This window comes from Camellia sinensis, chromosome 2 (genome assembly GCF_055761805.1).
Source record: "Camellia sinensis isolate YWXY chromosome 2, ASM5576180v1, whole genome shotgun sequence".
NCBI classification, from domain to species: Eukaryota; Viridiplantae; Streptophyta; class Magnoliopsida; order Ericales; family Theaceae; genus Camellia; species Camellia sinensis.
The window spans coordinates 170,861,731-170,878,454 of record NC_138962.1 but is presented as its reverse complement, the minus strand read 5'-3'; the positions used below and the strand labels follow the sequence as shown (position 1 = coordinate 170,878,454).

General features: G+C 38.2%; 1 protein-coding gene across 1 annotated transcript; it reads left to right on the top strand.

Moving 5' to 3' along the window:
- Positions 1-708: 708 nt before the first annotated feature.
- LOC114314676 (AAA-ATPase At4g30250) lies at positions 709-2,511 on the top strand. Its single transcript, XM_028261138.2, has one exon. It carries the CDS (start codon positions 843-845, stop codon positions 2,370-2,372), a length of 1,530 nt encoding a protein of 509 aa, XP_028116939.2. The 5' UTR covers positions 709-842; the 3' UTR covers positions 2,373-2,511.
- The last annotated feature ends 14,213 nt before the right edge of the window (positions 2,512-16,724 follow it).

Below are 16,724 nucleotides of genomic sequence, written 5' to 3'. Positions count from 1 at the left end.
TTTAGAAATTAATTTTTTTAATTTAATTAATAAATTATAAGTAAAAATTATACCAAACAAATTAACATGAGAAAAGTTAGGGATCATGAAAAAAATTTCATGAAAATAATCACGAAAGATTTATGATTCTTGAATTACCTTTATTAGTGTGTGATGTTTTGTTCTAAATATAATTCAAGAGTTACAAAACTTTCATTATTATTTTCATGAAATGTTTTTCATGATAAGTTTTTCATGATTCCTAACATTGCTGAATTAACATATTCTTAAAATAAATAAAAAATTATAAACAATTTATATAAGTTGTGCCAAATAATCCATTAGGAGGAGAATCATGTAATCATCTCGTGATGGGTTTATGATGGATAGATTATTCGAAGAGCATTCTCTTACACCTAAAAAGACCCAACCCAATATCACAACCAACAGCATAAAAAAAAAAAAGTTAAAGCTGCATATGAAACAAAAGAAGAAGCAAACAAAGGCAATTACCAAAAGCAAAAGCCAATCTTGTGTGTCTGATGATCATATGAACGTATAATATGTCCAAATCAAGACATATCAACACATCTCTCTCTTTTACCAGCCTCCATGGGCTTGAAATTCCATTTCATGCAACAAAACACATCAGTCAGCTTTAACTTTATCAAACAGTGACTTTATTAGCTCTCTTTATTATTCTCAACTCAAAATTATATTCATCATCTCCAAATTCCAAAAACAACCCTCACCACCACTCACCACCTTCTCTCTTTCTTTGTCTTCTTTGTCTTCTCTCTCTTGTATATAAAAATCCTCAATCACATAGACAGAGACAAAATCACAATTTAGCAACAACAAAAATGGAGATACTGTCACAAATGTGGTCTCTCTTAGGCCTTCTCACACTCCTCCAAAACATCTTACCCTCCCAACTCCTCTCCCTATTAAACTCCTTCTATGAATCTCTCCAAGACTTCCTCACCCCTTACTCCTACTTTGAAATCCCTGAATTCAACGACCACTCCACCCTCGACCCCAACGACCTCTACCGCCACGTCAACCTCTACCTCAACTCCATCATTACTGCCACCACCACCACCACCACCACTTGTCGCCGCCTCGCCCTCTCCCTCTCCAAATCCTCTCCCTGCATTTCCTTCACCATCCCCCCCAACCACACCCTCCCCGACTCCTTCCTCGGCCACCAACTCTCCTGGACCCACCACGTCGACACCGTCCAAGACTCCCTCGACGAAAAGCGAAACTTCACCCTAAAAATCCCAAAGCGCCACCACCTCTCCCTCCTCCTCCCCTACCTCCGGCACGTGTCCTCACGTGCCGAGGAGTTCGAGCGTGGGTCCCGCGAACGGCGACTCTTCACCAACAATGGTCACCAGTGGGTCTCCGTCCCTTTCCGCCACCCTTCCAATTTTAACACGCTCGCGCTCGAGCCTGACTTAAAAACACAAATCACAGAGGACCTAAAAGTATTTTCCCAAGGAAAAGAATTCTATCACAGAATCGGACGTGCATGGAAGCGTGGGTATTTGTTGCATGGCGCACCCGGAACCGGTAAATCGAGCCTCATTGCTGCCATGGCTAACTTTCTATGCTACGACGTGTATGACCTTGAGCTCACCAAAGTTTCAGACAACTCAGAGCTCAGATCTTTGCTTATTCAGACTACAAATCGATCAATCATTGTGATTGAAGACATTGATTGTTCTCTGGACTTGACTGGTGATAGGCTGTTGAACAGGACTCGGTGTGTCGACGGTGACTGTGATGATAACCCACGGGTGACATTATCGGGGCTTTTGAACTTCACTGATGGACTGTGGTCTTGTTGTGGAGAAGAGAGAATCATAGTTTTCACTACCAACCATAGAGACAATGTCGACCCGGCGCTCATTAGATGTGGGCGCATGGACGTGCACGTTTGCCTCGGCACGTGTGGAGTGCATGCGTTCAAGGCCTTAGTGATGAACTACCTGGGTGTGGAGTCCCATGCGATGTTTGACGTGGCGGAGAGTTGTATAAGGTCGGGCGGGGCCCTCACGCCAGCTCAGATCGGAGAGATCTTGTTGCGGAACAGACGGGATGCTGACGTGGCAATCAAGGCGGTGATATCAGCAATGCAAGCCAAGATTTTGGGTTCTGATGTGGACTTCAACAACAGTAGACACGAGTATGATGATGTGGCGGGGAATACGGTGGAGAGTGGTGATCGGAAGGTGATGGTTTTATCGCCAGAGAATTGGGAGGATTCGGAGTGGACGCTTGGAGGGAAGAAGAAGAAGAATGAGGGGTCAACTTGGGAGAGGAAGGTCAAGTTTCTAGTGAGACTCAAATCGTTGACCAAGTCTGACTCTGGAAGGAGAGGTGTGTGAATTCTAATGTTAGCTTTTGCTAGTCCTAACCTTGGGACCATGTATACACCAAATTGTGATATCAATGTGTGATATGGTTAGTTGGTGGACCCTTTTTTCTTAAAATTAATAACATTTAAAGTAGTGATTTTCCTATGTATATATATTTTATTTCTTTGATCAGTAAAAAGAAAGTTTTATTGATGAAAAAAATATATAGAGTGTGATAAAATACATCAATAAAAAGGAGAGTGTAAAAAGTATCACAATAAAATATCAAGATCCCAATTTGATTAGTACCAAAATGCACACACACAAAATCATTTACAAGCACAAGCTCTAAGCTCCAAGCTCCAAGTTGGTGAGTAACCAACATAAAGAGCAAAATAAAAACAAGCAAAACACAAGCAACAAACAAATGCAATCACCAACAATTACAACCAAGCATTCCTGAGGCCCAACCAATGACAAAAAAACAAGCCCATGTAACTATGAACTCCATCTAGCAAACACCCCAAAAAATAGCATCCAATGCAACTGCATTAGCAGCAACAAACACATCAAAAGCAGTAGCATCTCAACCTAAACAGCAGTAACATCACGTCAAGTCATAAAGCAAAGCTTCTGATCTGCTGCAAATTGTTAACAAGTTCATGAATTGTGTACTCACACCTGGGATAGTGAGGTTTCGACCACAAGATAATCCTAACTTTGATTAAATCGCATAACTCATCCAGATGAGGCTGAACCCCATTAAATACACAGTCATTTCTTGCTTTCCATAAGGACCACATAAGGGTACTAGGAATAGATTTCCACAACATCCAATAAAAGTTCTTAAACTTAAACCCAGCCCACCAACACAGCAACCCCTCAATTGATCCAAGCATTACCCACTAAAAACCCCACCAATTTAAAATATTTGACCATAATCTCTACACCACTAGGCACCACAGCATCACATGATTCAAAGATTCACCTTTAGAGTTACAAAACACACATAGAGTACTAATATCCCCACCAATTACACCAATCCTCTGTAAAAAAATCTGATAACTTGATTCTACCCTTCCATGCTAGCCATCCAAGAAATTATGATCTGTGAGAACTAATCAAAGTCAGGTTAGCTTTTTGGCTCAAGGTCTCTATCAAGGACTTCCCATTTTCAGTCAGTGATGTAGTTTTCAATTGGAGGAATATTAAGGGTTAATTGAGTCTGTATGTTCCATTTTACTAGTCTGTTGGTCTGCTTTACTCTGTAAGATAGTGGGTTGATCTATTCTGTGGCTAAACAATCATTGTTTTGCTGGTCTATAAATTTGTTTGATCTGGAGCTGGTCTGTTTATGGCCCTGAGTTTGCATGGGATTGGTTTGTTTATAGAGTCGGTCTAATAGCTGGAGGATTTTTGTTGTTTAGTCTCAAGGCTTAATGTTGCTTAAATGTGTATTGTTCTGGCTTAACTGAGTCTGCTCTGTCTCTGGTTGCTAACTTGGAGAGTTTGCTGCCCTTTTTTGGAGTTTGGCTGCTTGATGCTTGACTGCTATGCATAGGTGCTAGCTAATGAGATGTTGTGTTGGTTGCTCAAATGGGCCTTGTTTTATTGTTCAAGCTTAATTGAGTCTATGATGTTTGATTGGCTAAGGGATCATTGGTTGTGAGATGAGTGGCTGATTTGGTTGGTCTGTCTTCTCGTTGGTCTCTCGCCAACTCTGGGGTGCTAGCAAATGATAGAATGAGCATTTTGGTGCCAACCTAGTTGGGATGATTTAGCTCATTGTGATGCTTTTGCACTTTTCTTTTATTTATTGATGTAATTTGCTTGGTACCTTGTACTTGTTTATTCCATTAATAAAGTCTTTTTTTTTGCCGATCAAAAAAAAAATGTTACGTATCATGATATTAATATTATGAAAAGTTTTATAAAACTAATCTAATGGTGATTGCATAACATATAGGGGTGGTTTGGAATGATCTAAATTAGTATATTTTTTGACTTTTTATAAAATATGAATTATGTATAAGTTGGGTTTGAAGTAATGTGATAAAGAAGTGATGTGCCTTAAATAAGATTATGTGACTTAAATAGGATAGTGACTTTTTGTCTTTTTGACTTTTTTATATTATGACAAATAAGGCCATAATAAAATATTACAAACTAATATAAGGGTGAATAATTTTCATGAAAACTTTTCATAATATTTCTTTCATAATTTCTAACATTATTGATAAGAGAAAAGAGAAGTGAGCTCCTATAATAAAGCTTGTATAATAAAATAGAAAATTATTAACATTATTACTAATAATTTTGCTAGCTTTTTGTGTGAAATTCATACTAAGATCTCGTTTCGCAACTCAATCTTTTGGTTTAAAAATCAAAAAAATTACTAAAAAAAATTAAAAGACCAACAACCTATACTAAAAAGTCAAAAATTTTATTTCTTTACTTTTTGCACATTTTTTCATATAATGCTAAAAAATTACTCCAAGCATCTCATATTTTAATTAAAAAGTCAAAAAATTACTAAAATAACATGTTTCTACACTAAGCCAAAATGATTGTGAACCCAACCTTAGTAAAATTTTATTCACCCAAAGCCTTAGTAAAATTTTTAATAAACGTGGTAGCATTACCAACATTGTTCAATAAAATAGGAGCACAGTGAAGTTGGGCTAGATTGATTATTAATAGTTTTTTTAGGCAAGGGTAAGCAGCAGCTAATTGTTCTTTGTTTTTCTTTGTTTGTTATTTTCTTTAGTCCATTGATTGGATCCTCACCAATCTTGGGTGTAGTGTTGGTATATGATTGTTCTACCTTCTTGGTGCCAACCTAGTTGGGATTGTGAAGTGTAGTTATGATGCTTGTTGCATCTCCCTTCTTTATTGTTATAAGTTTTTTCGTTTGTAAATCTTCTTCCATCAATAAAGTTTATCTTTTGCTAATAAAAAAAAAAAGGGTACATATGGGTCACTTTCTTGATATGATTTTTCTCAAACTATATCAAATGCAATGTAATCATATGTGTTGGTAATGTTTTCAAAAATTAGTTAAATCCTTAAACCAAAACAAAACATAATTCATACTCACTCCGTTCCATTTTATTTATCCTTTTTTTGTTTTAATCCATCACTACAGGAAATTACACTTTTGCCGACTAAAAAAGTTTTGGTCGCAAAAAAATCACATTTGTCTACTAGGAAAAAAAAAAAAAAGGCAAAAGTTCATACTTTTACCAACTAAAGTAATTTAGTTGCAGAAAAGTGATTTTTTTAGACCAATTTGAAATATTAGTTGCCAAAAATATAAGCGGAAGGATGAAAAACTGGGCAAGACACTAAAATCTTTTAGTGACTAATGCAATTTGGTCACAGATATCAAAACGACGTCATTTTTCTTTTTAAATGCATAGAGTGACAAATAGCCGACCAACACTGTTGTAGGGGAAAACATATTCAAACCCTTATAATATTTCACAAAAACGCACCTAATCAATCACACCCTCTCAATCGTGCCACTCACCTCGCCTCATCACCATCAACGCTGTCGTCCATTGTCATCGCCTCTCCACTGTCAAAGCCACCGTCCATCTTCACCTCACCACCGTTCATCTTCGCCTCGCCACCGTCATCGTAGTATATTTTTTCAAGCCTCTGTCCGTCTCTATCTATCTCTCTCTTTCTCACTTTTTCTCTTTGATTTTCCTTACTCTTCTTTCTCATACTCTTCTTATTCTACAATATCTCACCCACTAGGGCGCTCACCATCCCCTTTTTCCAGAGCATCTTCAACTCTCCCTAAAAACAATTTGAGGTATAAATCCTCTCTCTCTCTCTCTCTCTCTCTCTCTCTCTCTCAATGTTTCTGTTCATGTTCTTTTTTTTTTCTTTTTTGTTCTCTTTATTTTCCCTAATTTTTTGAAACCCTATCAATCATTAATTTTTCAAAACCCTTCTCATAGTCAGATTTTACAAAAGAAATTCATGATTTATTTGTGGTGTGGCGTATTTTGCATGAATACTTAAATTTAGTGACAAAGTTTTGAATTGGTCTAATCGCTCTGATCTTCTTGATAGCCTAAAATAGGGAAAGAAAAGTGAATCTTAGGTGGCACAGGAATGTAACCTTGAGTTTGTTTGAGTTTGTGGGATGACTTTGTTTACATTGGGATATATATATATATATATATATATATGTATTATTTTTTAATCAGCAAAGAAAATTTTATTAAAGATAGAAAGGGTACAAGATCTGGTAAAAAACGCATCATAGCTAAAAGATATATCCCAACTAGGTTGGCACATATTTTAGAGCCCAATTATATGCATACCGAGATCAAAGACAAACCAAAAGTTGGTGAGAGCCCAACTTGAACAAAAAAAAAAAATAACACAAAAGAAAAAGAGGAAATATCAAAGCTTTGAGGGGTGAACTCTAGCAGATTTCAAGCCTTGGAAAGAGAAGATGAAATCATTGATTGTATAATTTGTGATGTTGGAAGCTTCTTTCACCCAAATTGTAGCTCGAATCTTTATGAGTTCCACAAGCTCAATCCAGACATGAACTTTATGATTGAATATCTTTTAGTTACGTACAAGCCAGAGGGACCAAAGGACTGCTAATGGGAGTGCATCCCAGATGATTCTGCCAAGATGATTGGGCTTAAAACTATACCACCATGTAAGAAGATCAGGTATCAAACCAAGGGAGATCCAAGTTAATCCGCACCAATTCAGAATGTCAGACCAAACCTTCCATGAATGGACAAAGCAGAAGAAGATGATTAGGGGTTTCAGCCTCAAGTTCACAAAAGGCACATGGATAAGAAGTAAGGATAATGCTTCTAGAGAAAAGATAATCAGACGTGGCAATTCAGTTCAGTTCCACCAGGTCAACTAACCAAATGCTTTAATTTTGGGAGGAACGACAGATTTCCACATTCTCATTGCTGGAAATGATGGAAGATTCAAAGAAGACTCGAAAATATAATAGAGGGATTTAATGGAAAATTCGCCAGAATTAGAAGCTGCCCAGACTATTGAATCCTTGCAACCTGGTCTGAGAACTGCAAAATGAGTTATACGGGTGATCATCTCGTGATGTAACTCCTCCTCCCATGCTCTTAGACCTATTCTATAATCCAAGGCTTAAGTAGATGAAATAGCAAGTAGCCCATTTCTTAATAAATGATTGACATTTGAATCTTTTGAGAGAGCCAAGTTGAAAAGCTTGGGATAGAGGATTGAGAGTGGTTCATCTGTGGCCCACTCATCTTTCCAAAATTTGAGCCTAAAACCGTCCCCTAACTTGAAACTGGAATTGGAAAATAAGAGATTGAGCATTTGAGAGTTACCCCGTTCCAATGACATGATAGCTTTCCAAGTGGAGGAGCATCTAGTAAAAGAAGAAGAGATTAGGAACCAAGAGGATTGATCAATATTATTTTTTGCACATAGAACTTTACGCCAAAGAGAACAATTTTTAGAAACGAATCTCCACCACCAATTAGAAAAAAAAGACTCATTACATTCAATAGTCTTTCTAAATCTGAGCCCACCAAGCTGTTTACTAATAGAGCATACATCCCGATTTAGAAGGTGAAATTTTTTCTTCAAGTCACCATCACCCCAAAGAAAGGTTATTTGGATCTTGTCAATCTCACTAGCAACCTTGAACTGGAATCTTGAACATAGACGTGTAGTAAAGGGGAAGTGATACAAGAACCAATTTGATTAAGGTAATTCTTCCACCAAGAGATAAATACCTCCTTTTCCATGAAGAGAGTCTTTTCTTTATCTTATCAATGACCGGATCCCAAGTTTTTATCCTCCTAGGATTGGTGCGAAGTGGTAGCCCAAGATTATGAATTGGAATTGTTCCCACCTTACATTTGAAGAAAATGGCAATCTGTGAAGTATGATCATTATTAACACCAACGACACAAAGTGTTGATTTTTGGAAATTTATCTTTAAGCTCGAGACAAGCTCAAAACATCGAAGTATTCTCTTAAGATTGATGATCTCACTCCAATCAAGATTACAGAAAATAAGGGTATCATCTGCAAACTAAAGATGTGAGATGATAAGATTTGAGGATCCAATACTCACTCCTTGAATCAGATTGGGACACTTGGCCCTATTAAGCAAGCTATTGAGTCCTTCAATAGCCAAATTGAACAGAAAAGGGGAAAGAGCATCCCCTTGTCTGAGACCCCTTGATGGTGTGAATTCCTTTGTAGGAAAGCCAATCACCAGGACGGAGATGCTGGAGGATGAGATACATTCAAAAATCCAGGAAATCCATTTGTCCCCAAAGCCAAATTCATGCAACATATGAAGGATGAAATTCCAATTAACACAGTCAAAGGCCTTTTGGAAGTGCAATTTGAGTAGAAATCCTCCATTTGAACTATTCTTCCATAAGTCAATGACTTCATTTGCGATAAGGACCCCATCCAAAATCTTTCTGCCTTTTACGAAAGCCGATTGAGTCTCAGCAATTAATTTTGGCAATAAAGGTTTCAATCTATTTGACAAAAGATTAGAAATTAATTTATATGAGCAATTAATCAAATTGATAGGCTTGTAGTCCGAAAAAGATGATGGATTGGGGATCTTTGGGATTAAAGTTAGGAATGAGGAGTTGATTCCTTCAGCAAGTTTGCCATTTTTGTGGAATTCATTGATGAAGGCACATAAATCATCCTTGATGATAGACCAACATTTCTTGATGAATGACATATTGAATCCGTTTGGGCCCAAGGCTTTATTTCCATCACAATCCTTTAAAGCTTCCTAAATTTTAGCTTGAGAAAATTCCACCACCAAATTTGCAGCATCAGAAGAAAAGAGTTTTGAGTGAAAGGGGCCGAGAATTTTTGGTCTTGATTTCCACCTTTCCTTGAAAAATGAAGAGAAATGGTTACAAACCTCCTCCTTATGTAGACTTTCATTCAGATTGCCAGAGGTTTCTGAATTCCATGATTTTAGTGCAGATTTTACTCCTTTAAGTTTTATGAAAATTCTGAAAGCAGCCCAACCTAAGATTGAACAATTATTTCAAGCTTCCTTGACTACTTTCATGAAGCCATGATGAGATGCCCATGCATTGAGGAACCGAAATGGTTTTGGACCCTAGTCTCTTTTATCACCCATAATCAAAACTGGGCAATAATCTAATAGAAGCCTCTATAATCCCCACTGCATGAGGTTGAACTTTTCAACCCATTCAGGGTGACAAATAAACCTATCAATTCTACTCCATCTATCGGCATCTTGATTATTAGACCAGGTAAAGTTTCTACCCAGTAGAGGAAGATTGCATAATTCCAGATTACTGATGAAGTCATTAAATTGTCTCATCCCCTAGCTAATTCTGAGACAGTTTTTCTTTTCACTAATTTTGCAAACTTCATTGAAGTCACTACCTACACACCAAGGGAGTGTGAGTCGAGACCTGAGATTGCTAATTTCATCCCATAAGATCTTTCTATCTCCATGATCATTAGGCGCATAAACATTTATTAAAATGCATTCAAACTCAGGAACAATTTTGCATTTTAGAAGAATAAAATTCTTGTTTTGAATGACTTCATCCAATGAAAAGACATCTAGATCCCATGCACATAAAATGCCTCCCGCTAGACCAGAGGCATCAACTGAAGCAAAATCAAAGTTTGTAAAAGGCCAGAAAGAGTTTACCATATTACAATTAATTGAATCCTTCTTAGTTTCCTGAAAAAAAAAAAAAAAAAAAAAAAAAAAAAAAAAAAAAAAAGAATATCTACTTTCCTTTGAGATAAGAGTCTCCCAATCCCTCTTCTCCTTTCCATCCTACCCAAGTCTCTGTCTGTTCCAAGAAATAATCTTCATTAAAATGTTGATATAATCCTTCAAAGTGGCTCATATAGTAAGGATTAGTTTCCTTGAGTTTTATCCCCTTGTTCATGAATTGTGCCATCATTATCGAGCTCATGGAGTTTGCTAACCACTTCATCATCTGGTTCGTTACTTCTAATCCCCATCCATTTCCCGATTTCCCAACAAGCTTGTGCTTCATTCAGAATAATGCGATTACGATTAACAATTGCATCATCTAAAATTGAAAGCGAAATAGAAGCAATCGCTGATATGAAGGTAGCTGACTTGCCACCTTTTTTCCTTCCACCTCTTTGATTTTTTGATTCAGCTCTAAAGTTGCCCAAAATGTCAGCAATGACTCTCCTCTTGCTCTTTCTTTTGGAGATGGCTTCAATCGGTTTGGAACACATATCCCGGAGCTCCATGATTGGAATATGAGAAATAGATGGAGTAGAGTTAGGGATTTCTAATTGGGAAGATAGGATGGTGTTAGGAACAAAAGAGATGTTGGGGGATGATGGAGGGTTTGGGGTTATGGTGTGAGATGAAGAGAAGGTGTCTGGAATAATGGAGAGATAGGAACTTTGAATTGGATCTGATATGGAGGGTAGAGAACAGAGACGTTGTTGTGGGGGTGAGAAATGATTGTCAAGATGTGTGGAGAAAATGGGGTGAGGATGAGAGTGGGTCTGAAGATGAGCTAGAGGATGTGTTTGATAATGGAGGTGTGAATGAGAATGGGTTTGGGATTGAAGGTAGGACCGGGCTTGGGAATGGGTTTAGATAGAAATGGGCTTGAATGATGGAGATGGACCCACAATATATGCTGGGTAATTGGCTTGGGTTAGGCCAGAAGCAAAAGGATTGTTGGGCTTGCAAATGGTGGACTGATAAATTAGTGGGTCCAATGGCTTATTTAAAAATAGTTAAGACGATTCAGATGCGTGAGGATCCTCTAGAGTTTCTTGTCTAGAGTGATCTCCTAAAGTGATCCATCTCCCTCACCAAAACGACATCGTTTTGGTGTGTAATTTGAAAAAAAAAAAAAAAATCAAATTTCAAAACAGAGAGAAGGGCGGAGAGAAGAGAGAGAGAGAGAGAGAGAGAGAGAGAGAAGGGCTGAGAGAATGAGAAAAGAGGAGGACGTCGCCGGTATATCTCCGCCGCTGCCGTGGAGATCTGGAAGACTTTCTGTCCCTGCTTTCGTCTTCGATCTCTTCCGCTGCCGCTACTCCAACACACCGCAAATCCGTTGGCAAGTTGAACCTTAGTCGTACCGTTGTTTTTGATCTCCTTCGCCGATCTCCATCGTCTTTGATTCTGTCTTGAAGAAACTAAATGATGCTTGTGTTGATTTAATCTTCTTTTTTATTTATTTATATCTCACAGATCAAAATCCATTTTCATTTGATTCAATAGGTAAATATACATATAGATATACATATATACATAGGGTCTGTAAATTTACATATATGCATATAGAGATACATATTCATATCGGTTTGTGTTGATTGTGCAGAGAATGCAAGAGCACTTGAAGAAATTGACGGATGTTTGTGTTGATTTAATCTTCTTTTTTATTTAGATCTCACAGATTAAAATTCATTTTCATTTGATTCAAAATTTAATATAAAAAAAAAAATCAAAACAGAAGTGGGTTTGCCTTGTGGGATTGCTTTGTAGTTTTTGGTCCTCCTTCTCGTTTCATACATAAACCTCCTGGTGAGTATATCTTCTAGGATCTAATTGTTCGGGGGGAAAAAAAAAAAGAAAAGAATAGAGACAAATGTATGGTTTGTTGTTGTTGTTTTTTTTTTTAATATTAAAACGACGTTGTTTTCTATCCCTTAATATCAACCATTGGATCTAACTGTAGAGAGATCACTCTAGAGAAGAAACTCTAGAGGATCCTCACGCGATTCAGATGGATTAATGGAAGTGGGGAGCATGTCAGGCGTGGGATTGGTGCCCTTCTCCCTAGGAGCCGAAGAAGATTGCCCAACTGTAGGAATTCCACCAAAAGGCCAAACGTTAGCCTCAAAAGTGAAGCTGTGTGAAGGAGTGACACGTTTTCCTTTACTATTTGCCACCTCAAGAGCTGCAACAATTGCTTCCATTGCACTCTCCTCAGAGCTTTCATCTAATCTTTTTGTAATTGGAACGGAACTTACCACCTGATCTTCCTTAACCCTTACAAGAAAAACTTTTCCCTTGATTGAATAACTTGATTGATAACATCAAAATGATTAGTTACAACCATAATTTTTTCACATTCGTAAGAATCTCCATTAAGAGTTGAATCAACTAAAATGACTTCCCCCCATTTAGACTGAAGAACAATTGAATCTTTTATTATTATATTTATGATCAGATACATTGTATATTTATACAGATACCATGTAACAAACTTCTAACAAACTATAACAAACTCTAACTAACTTTGAGTTAACAAACTCTAATTACTAACTAACCTGGGTTCAACAAACTAACTGCTTAACTAACTATCTTGAGTTCTTGAGCTTGCTGCTGCAGAGCCATCTGGTGCAGAGAGAGTCTTATGGGACTGCTGCAGAGAGACTGCTGCAGAGAGAGTCTTATCATCCCCCTGCAAGCGGATGGGAGGAGAAGTGACTAGCAGCTTGGACTGAAGGTACTGAAACCGAGCAACAGACAGTGGTTTGGTGAAGATATCGGCAATTTGCTCAGCAGAGGGTATGTAGTAAAGAAGAAGCTTCTTGGAAGCAATTTTGTCACGAATAAAGTGACAATCAACTTCGATATGTTTGGACCTTGTGTGAAACACAGGATTGGAGGCTAAGGCAATGGCAGATAAGTTGTCACACCAAAGAATGGGAGTGGTTACAATAGGGAGAGAAAGATCATGAAGAAGCATTTGTAACTAACTAAGTTCAGCCGTAGCATGAGCAAGAGAACGATACTCTGCCTCGGTGCTGGATCGGGACACAGTAGGCTGCTTTTTAGCAGACCAAGAGATGATGTTAGAACCGAGGAAAACACAGTAGCCTGAGGTAGATTTGCGATCAACAGTGTCACCAGCCCAATTTGAATCAGAAAAGGCCTGAAGCTCAAACGAACTAGGATGAAAAGTCAAGCCATGAGAAAGGGAACTCTGAACAAACCGAAGAATGCTTTTAAGCAGAGTAAAGTGAGCATTAGTAGGTGCATGCATGTATTGACAAGCTTGATTGACAGCGAAAGACAGATCTGGACGAGTAAGAGTTAGATACTGTAAAGCACCTACCAAACTTCTGTATAACTGAGGCTGATGAAAAGGAAAATTAGCAGCAGGAGTATCAACAAGTTTCATTGACATAGGAGTAGGACATGGTTTACAAGAGGTCATTCCAGCTTTAAGAAAAATGTCAGAGGCATATTTAGATTGAGACAGAAAATAAGAGTCACCCACTGCTTGAATAGAAATACCCAAGAAATAAGAAAGATCACCCAATTCTTTCATGGCAAAAGCAGAGTACATCTGGTGAATAAGAGCTTGAAGATGAGAGGGACTATTACCAGTAAGTAAAATGTCGTCGACGTACACCAGAAGAACTGTTATGGTAGTGGAAGTCTTGTGAATAAAGAGAGAGTTATCACAATGACTATTGACAAACCCGTGAGATAATAAAAACTTGGAGAAAGTAGAATACCAAGCGCGAGGAACCTGTTTGAGGCCATAAAGAGCTTTCTGAAGCTTGCATACATGATGAGGAGAGGAAGAGCTAACAAAACCTGGTGGTTGAGTCATATATACTTCCTCATCCAAAGTGCCATGAAGAAATGCATTGCTGATGTCAAGTTGCTTTAATGGCCAATGATAATGTAAAGCCATACAAAGCAAAACCCGGATAGTGGGATGTTTAGCCACAGGGCTAAAAGTTTCAGTATAATCAAGGCCCTCTTGCTGTAAAAATCCCTTAGCAACCAACTGAGCTTTATATCGGGCAATAGAACCATCACTATTGCGTTTGATTCGAAAAACCCACTTACAACCAATAGCCTTCTTAGTAGAAGGAAGAGGGACAAGAGACCAAGTACCTTGAGCAAGTAAGGCATTATATTCTTCAAGCATAGCTGAATGCCACAGAGGGGAAGCAAGAGCTTGTTGATGAGAAGAAGGTTCAATATCTGAAAAGGAAGGAGTAGTACAAGCGACAAGACCCTTAGTTTTAGATCTGGTAAGCATGGGATGAGAATTAGTAGAAGAAGGTAAAGAAGGTAAATGAATAAAAAGAGAATCAATTGGAATAGGGTGAGAAGATGCAATAGGGTGTGAGGAAGGCTCAGATAAAGGTGGAGCAGAAAGTTGGACAGCAAAATAGGGCTGAGAAACTGGAGAAATAACAGCAGCAGTGCTGGGAGGAGAACAAACCAGAGGAGCGGGAGAGGATGCAGGCAGAGGGGCTGGTGAGGAACATGGTTGAGGAACTGAGGAAGGAACAGCAAGAGGTCTGTGAGAAGAACAGAAAGGAGGAGCTCCAGAGGAAGAAGGCAAAGGGGCTGCTGGTGAACAAGGCAGAAGAGTAGCAACAGCAGATCGAGAGGAAGGTGGAGCAGGAGTAGATGGAGGCCAAAAGAAAGAATGAAGATGAGATAAAGATTGAGTAGGAGCAGATGAATAGGTAGAAAAAGGAAAAACATTTTCATGAAAGTCAACATGTCGAGTAATATAAACTTGACCCGTGGTCATGTCCATACAACGATAGCCTTTATAGGAGGAGTGATAGCCAAGAAAAACACATAAAGAGGATCGAGGTTGCAACTTAGAATGAGTGTAAGGTCTTAACCAAGGAAAGCATTGGCAGCCAAAGACCTTCAAAAAAGAATAATCAGGTAAGACATGATAAAGGAGCTCAAAAGGAGATTTGTTAGACAATTTTACACTGGGCATTCTATTAATGAGATGAATGGCAGTAGCAACTGCATCAAACCAGAATGTAGTGGGAACAGAAGAATGGTGAAGCAACGCAATAGTAGTCTCAACAATGTGTCGATGTTTACGTTCAGAGACACCATTTTGTGGGGGAGTATAAGGACAAGATAGTTGATGGACTATTCCTTGAGCTTTTAAGAATTTAGTCATGGAAGAGTTCACAAATTCAGTGCCACCATCAGTCCTTAAGACTTGAAGTTTAGTAGAAAATTGAGTCTCAACATAGGCTTTAAATTCTAAAAATTTGGAGAAAACTTCACTTTTGTAACATAGAGGATAAAGCCAAGTAAAGCGACTACAATCATCAATGAAAAGCACATAATACTTGTATTCAGATGAAGTAGAATGAAAAAGTCCCCATACATCACTATGAATGAGAGAAAATGGATTATTCACAGTAGAATTTGACAGTTTAAAGGGAAATCTATGACTCTTAGCCATACTACAATGTGTACAAGAACTAAGATCAGACTTTGTTTTATTAAAAGAAAAAGGCAAATGCTTCTTTAAAACAGTAAACTTCAATGAAGATGGATGGCCCAATCGTTTGTGCCAAGTATCTGCAGAAGCACAGGCAGAGGTCTTTGTTAAGAAGGCAGTAGATGAGGCTGAAGAAGGATACATAGCAGTAAGATGATGAGAAGAAGACAACAGAGATGGAAAGTGATACAGGCCATTAGCATTATATCCTTTGTGCAAAATGGCCTTGGTGGTCTTGTCCTGAACCACAAAGGAAGAAGCATCAAAAGTAATAGTGCAGTTATTATCTTTGGTGAGTTGATGAACAGAGAGAAGATTGGAAGAGATGGGAGCATGAAGAAGTTTATTTAGTTTGAAAGAAAAATGAGGAGTAGGAAGGAGTCCTTTACCTGTGTGATGAATAGGAATAGAAGTGCCATTTCCAACCATAATCTGATCAGAACCAGTGTAGGCTTGTGATATGTTGAGATTGGAGAGATCATTAGTAATATGATCAGAGGCAGCCGAATCAAGGTACCATGGAGCAGTCTCAGATAGAGAAGGAGGAGGAACAGAAGTAACATAGGCTCTTGGTGAAGGATAAACAGAAGAGAGTTCAGAAACAGACTGTGATGAAGAAGTCGGAGTAGAAGCATGTGGAGGAACAGTCTAATGAAAGTTCATATCCAGTCTGTGCCAACAATCAATAGCCGTATGATTACCTTTGCCACAGATTTGACAAAGTTTAGCAGATGAATAGAATCGACCTCTACCTCGAGAATTATGTCGTCCAGTACCACGAAAAGAGCCTCGATAGCCTCCTCTCTGATTTCGAAAAGAAGATCGTCCTCCTCTTGAAGAAAAAGATCCACTGGTGGACACATAGGCAACTGTGTTTTCATGAGATTGTAATTTTTTTTGTTTGAAGTCTATATGAAGAGACTCAGAACACAAAAGAGAAGATAAGTCCACCATGGAAATAGGCTCAATTCGAGCACGGACAACAGTTTTAAGAGCATCAAACTCATCCGGCAAGCCATTCAGAGTGATCAGTACCAAATCTTCATCATCCATAGGTGATGAAGCAAGAGCTAATTTATCAGCA